We start from the raw sequence: 7,849 nt of genomic DNA, 5'->3' as shown, positions 1-7,849 counted from the left end.
TCATAAACATAAACCACTAGTGAAAAAAGTCGTTGTGATTAGCGGCTAATGCTATCCTAGCTCAGTGCCGACATACAAAGATGAAAACTACAGTGAGAACTTTTATCTGCTACTACGACCTCCTCGTTGATTCTCCTCCACGCCAAATCCTTCCTAGTCTGGTCCTGGTTATAAAGGTTGTGTCATACAGCTCCAGGTGGTCACACACAGCTTCGACTCCATGGTTGAATGTGTGAACAGACCAGTGTCCGTGTTGATGGCCTGACGTCACCGTCAACAAAGACTTTGAATGCGTTCGGCATCAATGTCTGATCGCTAGCAGTGTGACTCTGTATGTTTGAAAACATGTTTATGTTTTACAAAGGTTTGAACTTTGAGAGTGTCTAAACAAGAGAGAAATGTTCATTCCTGTCTGAGAAAAGTGTATAAAGTGTGTGGTGATGATTTTCACAGCCTTAAAACATGCATAATAATTGTAAAAAATAAAGATGACTACTTCGCGGATTTCGCCTATTGTGGGTTATTTTTAGAACGTAACCCCCGCGATAAACGAGGGACTACTGGATATATATGGTCAAGACCCTCAATGGCCGTAAAGGAGTTTTTGTGGACGTAAACAGGAGTTCCATGGATCAGGGATTGATTGCTCAACCTCCCATACCGGAAGTGTGCCTTCGTGTAATTACATTTTGAATGTGTTTTTCAACAGGACAAATACAATTTCAGGTTACTAATTCAGTACCAACTATTCAAATTCAATTTCTAGTGGCACAAATCTCAGCCCATACATGTGGGGTTTAGAAAATAATTTTAGGGAGAAAATCAGTTTTCAATGGAGATTTCATGAAGACAGCCTTGTCTCTGCTTTACTAAGTAGTCCTGAATATGGACATTAGCTAAAGCTAATAGCTTGCAACAATAAATAACAGTCATAATAGGATTACACAGCAGCCACTCATTTACTAAGCCATGTTGCCAAAATGACAGATGGAAGGATGAAGAGAGTAAAAAATGGACAAGAAAACAGAAGTGAATTTGTAGCAGAAAAACGGATACATCATATTTAAGAAATAGATATTTGGCCCGAAGCATTATAGATTTACATTAGAATATAGTGAATGTTGTGTGCTATGTATTTACTGACTCTGGACCACAGGGTTACAGGAATAAAGCAAAGGGAAACTGGAGTGCATTTCCTGTAAAGATCCCAAAGACTTATTACTGAATAAAAGACTTAATAATGGAGGTATAGTAAGTGCCAATGTAGTTTCAGGAGACCCAAGGAAAATATGTCTGAATTACTTGAAAGTTGGTTTAGAAAATAACAAATGCATGCTGATATCACCCTAAAATGCACAAAAACCATTCTAGTTCTAATCCCATTAAAAGTGGGCAAATATATATATATATATACAGTATATATATATATATATATATATATATATATATATATTTATTTTTTTTAAACAGAAAGGCATTGTGTTCTGTATGTTCTGAATGTGCCTAATATAATAATATAATAATAATAATAATCTACACCAAAATAATAATTTGTATGTTGGATTCAAATTCAGTAATTCAGATAATCTGAAAAATATATATGTTTGTGTATGTATAATATATGTAGACGTGTGTACATTTTTACAAAACAACAAATAAGTAGCCAGCATTCAAGAGGATATATATATATACCTTTATAGAGGTGTAAAGAGTGCTAGTATATCCTGCTCAAGTAGTACTGTTACTTGATTGAAATTGTACTCAAGTACAAGTAAGTCGTGCATTAAATATTACAGTACAAGTAAAAATGAGCTTAATCTAATAGTACTCAAAGTAAAAGTTACTAGTTACTGTACTTTCACCCCCCAGGTTTATTTTTGGTAATACATTTTGCCACGGTTCCCTTGCATACAGTAAACATCTCATGTATAACTTAAAAAGGAAGAGACCATATCTTGCACAATTGGAACTTATTTTGTGACTTTATTTTCCACAAAGGCATTTGTATAAAAAAAAAAAAACATTTGTCAAAATGTACAATTATTTTTTTTAAAAAATAACACTAATAAATTCTATTCAAAATAATAAAAATTCTCAGGATCTCAGTACAGCTACATTTATGAACTCTAAAACTGAGAAAATAACCTCCATTGAATGCTGTTTTGGCGCTGTGCATTACATTTAATCTGGTTGGTCGGCTATGATGTGATGCATTTGATTGTTGTCTGTTGATCATTTTATAACAAAAACAAAAAAAAAAATACTCAGTAATGGTTTGGTGTAGAAATGTAACAAAATACCTCTTTTAAAACATACTTAAGTACAAGTAAAATGGCTGATTTAGAAATATAAGTACTCATAAAATCAACTCAATTACAGTGATATGAGTACTTGTAATCCATTACTTTCACCTTTGCACCTTTTCTACAAACCTTGAACAGACATATTCAGCACAGGTGCACCATAACAGATTAACTGTGTAATCACACCAGCAGGAGATAAGTATTGATCCTGGATGGCCCGTTCAATTCAGCATAGGATTACTACTCTGTTTCCACTGCCAAGGTGATCAAAGCCACGGGACAAACTGTCTGTAAGCAGCATAACGGTAGTAGTTATTGATTTGGCGATTACCATGAATGCAAACAAGTCATTGACTGGAGGTGTTGCAACAAGCGAGACTTGTCTTCTTAACTGAGGGTAGTGTCACTTGCATAAAGTGATGGAACCCCATACCCCAGAGATGCCAGGCCAAAAGCCAAGGACAAAAATGCACACGCCCGGCACCCCATCCTGAGGGCCCCCGTGGACGCACACACACCGATGGCCAACACCCAACCCCCCAAGGTGGGGTCCAGGGAGCCCCCCACCAGAGACCCCATCATATGGACAAAGATCAAAGGGCAACCAGCATCGTCCATGTGCAAACTAACGTTTCTTATTGAGCAGCCAATCAGGAGTCAGGATTTTCCTTTGCTGTTGATGATGTCACAGGTTCTCTTCAGCAGCCAATTAGAAGTCAGCACATTCCTTTGCTTTGATATAACAGGTTCTCAAGATCAAAGCATGTTCCTTTGATGTCACAGGTTCCGTTGACATAAAAGTAGTCCTTTAAAGCAGACACTCATCTTCACGCCAACAACTGAGAAAGAAGTACAAGTCCATTACATCAACAAGGAATTATAGAAACGAAAAAATGGAGAGTACTCTCTTAAACCAAAAACCTGATATGGAGTCATCTTCTGACAGACCCACCATGATTCAACAACAGGTGATTGAAGCCTATGAACAGTTCCAGACATTAGGAATGGAATTTAGGCAGACAGATGCTAATTTGTCAAACAACCCTCAGAACATGAACATCTCCCAAAAGGAAGAAATTGCTTCCCGATTCCTCACATTGGATGAAGATCCCAGCATCCAGTACAATGCAGTTTTGGCTCTGGGCAGCCTGGTACACAGTGAAGAGCTGGCTACGACTGCAGTGAAGAAAGACATCCGAGACCACAGCAGAGCGGCAAAAACCGAACACACCGCGCTGCCGTATCAAACACCTGCTACAAGGACCCCACCTAGAACCCGCATCCCCAAACCCATCAATGCCCCAACATGCAAACCCCGGGGAGGGCCCAGGGAGCTCCCCATCCGAGACCCCAGCAGAGCGGCCCAGACCGAACACACCACGCTGCCGCCCCAAACACCTGCTACGAGGACCCCACCTAGAACCCTCATCCCCAAACCCATCCATGCCCCAACACCCAACCCCCGAAGAGGGCCAAGGGAGCCCCCCATCCGAGACCTCAGTAGAGCAGCAAAAACCAAACACACCACGCTGACGCATCAAACACCTGCTACGAGGACCCCACCTAGAACCCGCATCCCCAAACCCATCCATGCCCCAACATGCGAACCCCGGGGAGGGCCCAGGGAGCTCCCCATCCAAGACCCGAGCAGAGCGGCCAGGATCAAACACACCACGCTGCCGCCCCAAACACCTGCTACAAGGAGCCCTGTTAGAACCCACATCCCCAAACCCATTAATGCCCCAACACCCAACCCTGAGGGACGGCCCAAGGAGACCCCCATCCGAACCATCAGCAGAGCAGCAAAAAACAAACACACAACGCTGCCGCACCCAACACCTGCTACGAGGACCCCAGCAAGAAACCACATACCCAAACCCATCCATGCCCCAACACCCAACCCCCGGGGAGGGCCCAAGGAGCCCCCCATCCGAACCATCAGCAGAGCAGCAAAAAACAAACACACAACGCTGCCGCACCCAACACCTGCTACGAGCACCCCAGCAAGAAACCACATACCCAAACCCAGCCATGCCCCAACACCCAACCCCCGGGGAGGGCCCAGGGAGCCCCCCATCCGAGACTTCAGTAGAGCAGCAAAAATTGAACGCACTACGCTGCTGCCCCGAACATACGCTATGAGAACCCCTGCGAGAACCCACATCTCCAATCCCCTCCATGCCCCAACATGCAAACCTCGAGGAGGGCCCAGGGAGCTCCCCATCCAAGACCCCAGCAGAGCGGCCAGGATCGAACACACCACGCTGCCGCCCCGAACACCTGCTACAAGGACCCCTGCTAGAACCCACATCGCTAAACCCATTAATGCCCCAACGCCCAACCCCCGGGGAGGGCCCAAGGAGCACCCCATCCGAGACCCAAGCAAAAGAGTCATGACCCACACCCAGAGAAAAATCACAGGGTGCCCGCCAGTGGCCAGGTTCAGAGCCAATAGAGGCAAGACTCCAGGCCAAGAGGTGACTGATCCTGAGGCAGCACCGGTGGCAAGGCCCCACAACATAATCCAAGAACCTCGGCCAATCACCCCAGAAACAACTGATCCTGAGGCAGCACCGGTGGCAAGCACCCCCAACATCATCCACGAACCCCGGCCAATCACCCCAGAAGCAATTGATCCTGAGATAGCACCTGTGGCAAACCCCCCCACCGTCACCAAAGAACCCCAGCCAATCACCCCAAAAGCAACTGATCCCGTGGCAGCATTGGTGGTGAGCCCCCCCACCGTCACCCAAGAACCCTGGCCAATCAACCCAGAAGCAACTGATCCCGAGGCAGAATTGGTGGCGAGCCCCCCCACCGTCACCCAAGAACCCTGGTCAATCAACCGAGAAGCATCTGATCCCGAGGCAGCATTGGTGCGGAGCCCCCCCACCGTCACCCAAGAACCCTGGCCAATCAACCCAGAAGCAACTGATCCTGAGGCAGCACCGGTGGCAAGCCCCCCCACCGTCACCCAAGAACCCTGGCCAATCAACCGAGAAGCATCTGATCCCGAGGCAGCATTGGTGCGGAGCCCCCCCACTGTCACCCAAGAACCCTGGCCAATCAACACAGAAGCAACTGATCCTTAGGCAGCACCGGTGGCAAGCCCCCCCACCGTCACCCAAGAACCCAGGCCAATCAGCCCAGAATCAACTGATCCTTAGGCAGCACCGGTGGCAAGCCCCCCCCACCGTCACCCAAAAACCCCGGCCAATCAACCCAGAAAGCACTAAGCCTTGGTTGCCAAAGTTGGGTATGGATGCAGATTTATGTTCAGGTTTAGAATGATGAAAAAAATGTTGCAGAAAATTCCAGTAGGCTAGTTAAATAGATCAAGTGACAATTCCAAATAACATTTTTTATTGACACTTGGGTCCTTTCTGTGTGGAGTTTGCATAAACTCCCCATGTGAGTGGTTGTCTGTGTTGCCCTGCGATGGACTGGCGCCCTGTCCAGGGTGTACCCTCGCCTAGCGCCTAGTGTGAGCTGAAGATCCCCGCGACCCTGAAATAGGACAAAGCGGAGTATGCCACCAGCTTCCTGAACACAGCCCTGGTCACCCAATGTTTTTACGTACCATCCCCCAAGTAAAATTTGTTGTATTGTCTAAAAACTGCACTTGGCAATAAAAATGATTCTGGATAATAAAAGATTTGGGTCCTTTGTGCAAACTATCCAGCGTACAGCATTCTTAATCGCATTTTCTCTGTTTTGTTTGTTTTTATTTAGCTATACTGCAAAAAACAGGAGCTATTCTTCCTGTGTTCTACATCACAGACTACTGTAAATATGTACATAACAGTTCCTGAATACAACAAACAGATTAGATGCGATGTACAAACAACATTTACGCAGAAAAAAATATATAACCAAAATAAAACAACAACCAAAGCATACATAGTAAAAAGGTCATTTAAAAAGTAGGAACAATTAGTTTAAACTGGCAAATACTGTAATAAACATGATAATTTGTGATAGTGGTTAAACTGGTCCAATTAATCATGAAATATGGTGAAAAGTATGATGGTAGATATGTTGCAAAATGTGAGAGTTTATAGAATTTAATGTCACAAATGATGGAAAAAAATGTATAGAGTGATATTTACACATAAAATTACAGCTGCAAACTTGTAATCTAACATTTATTCACATGTTTTTTAATTACTTGTGTAAATGATCGTTTACAACCACAATTCTCCAGGTATAACTTCTCATATCTACCGCTACAGAAACACAAACTACTTTTCTCGGGTGAATCTGAGCTGCTTGAGTTTTGCAACACATTTTGCGAGACGTCTGCAGCAAAACTGATTCATGCTCATAGAAATTAGAATATTACTAAAGACCAATACAAAAAAAAAGATTTCTAGAAATGTTGGCCAACTGAAAAATATGAAGATGAAAAGTATGATCATGTACAGCACTCAATACTTAGTTGGAGCTCCTTCTGCCTGAATTACTGCAGCAATGCGGCGTGGAATGGAGTTTATCAGTCTGTGGCACTGCTCAGGTGTTATGAGATTCCAGGTTGATCTGATGGTGGCCTTCAGCTCTTCTGCATAGACCTTTTTCACACTTCTGCATTTTAAACCTGTATTCTACACTACACAAGGGCTTTAAAGGAACAGCCTGAACCTCTTCTGCAGCTATTACACTGTGGACCTGTGACCTGGTCATGATGTAATGGGGGTTGGGGTGTTGCTGGGGAAGTTTGAATAACAGTGAATTGACCAAAAGTTTATGGAGGGAGAGTAAAGTGACCGGGTGTGAGCACCCCTTAGTTACCAAGGAGGACAGCAACCATGATGTCACAAATTTATTAAAAAGATTAAGGTAAAACAGATTAAAATGCCCACAAATTAAAATCAACGTATGCTAAAATCCATTAACGATGTGGGCTAAGGAACGAATAAAATAGGGGAAAAAGTCACTGTCCACAATAAAGTGCAATGTGCAGCTACGCCCAGGTCCTCCGCTCTCCCTTGTCCCAAGGCGGTAGATCCCACTGGTCACAGGCTCAGGGTCCCCTGAAAATGCAAAACATACACCAGCACGGGGGTCCGAGACTACGTCCAAAGGAAGGGTGTTGCCACGTCACTTACAGGGCAAGGCAGAGTTCCCCTCTGCCTCTGCGTGTATGTGGCTCTTAACACTCCAATCAGTCTCGATACTTCCCGCTGGCTCCAGTCCTCCACACGCTGGGACACCTACACAGAACAGCCATCGGCAGTCAAACGTCCCACAACAATATCCCCGATCTGACTTTGTCCAACAAGTGTTACTACGTTCCCATAGGGTACTCACACGGAAGGCAGAGTCCTCCTCTGCCCCTGCGTGTATATCGCCTCGCAACACTTGTGATCCCGGCGTGCCTGTGGTCCTCGGTGCGTGTGCCATCCTGTGCCCTGGGAACCTGGAAGGCAGAGTCCTCCTCTGCCCCTGGGAACCTGGGGAGGACCCACAGCTTCCCTGCTGCTCCTTCTCCTGTCTGTGTCGTTTTTCCTCCCCCTGCTCCTTCTCCTGTCTGCTCCTTTTATTGTGCT

At 44.9% G+C, this 7,849-nt stretch overlaps 1 protein-coding gene and 1 long non-coding RNA gene across 2 annotated transcripts; one reads left to right on the top strand and one right to left on the bottom strand.

The window, feature by feature from the left end:
• Positions 1–3,150: 3,150 nt before the first annotated feature.
• Positions 3,151–5,523, top strand: LOC114468749 (mucin-2-like). The gene is made up of 2 exons (XM_028455805.1): positions 3,151–3,271; positions 3,353–5,523. Exons 1-2 carry the CDS (start codon positions 3,197–3,199, stop codon positions 5,393–5,395), a joined length of 2,118 nt encoding a protein of 705 aa, XP_028311606.1. The 5' UTR covers positions 3,151–3,196; the 3' UTR covers positions 5,396–5,523.
• Positions 5,524–7,109: 1,586 nt separating this feature from the next.
• LOC114469000 (uncharacterized) lies at positions 7,110–7,527 on the bottom strand. Its single transcript, XR_003674694.1, has 2 exons — positions 7,409–7,527; positions 7,110–7,333 (listed from the first exon to the last, which is right to left on the bottom strand). It is a non-coding gene; the product is annotated as an uncharacterized LOC114469000 (long non-coding RNA).
• Positions 7,528–7,849: the final 322 nt, after the last annotated feature.

This window comes from Gouania willdenowi, chromosome 8, assembly GCF_900634775.1.
Source record: "Gouania willdenowi chromosome 8, fGouWil2.1, whole genome shotgun sequence".
NCBI classification, from domain to species: domain Eukaryota; kingdom Metazoa; phylum Chordata; class Actinopteri; order Blenniiformes; family Gobiesocidae; genus Gouania; species Gouania willdenowi.
This window is presented reverse-complemented; position numbering and strand designations above follow the sequence as displayed.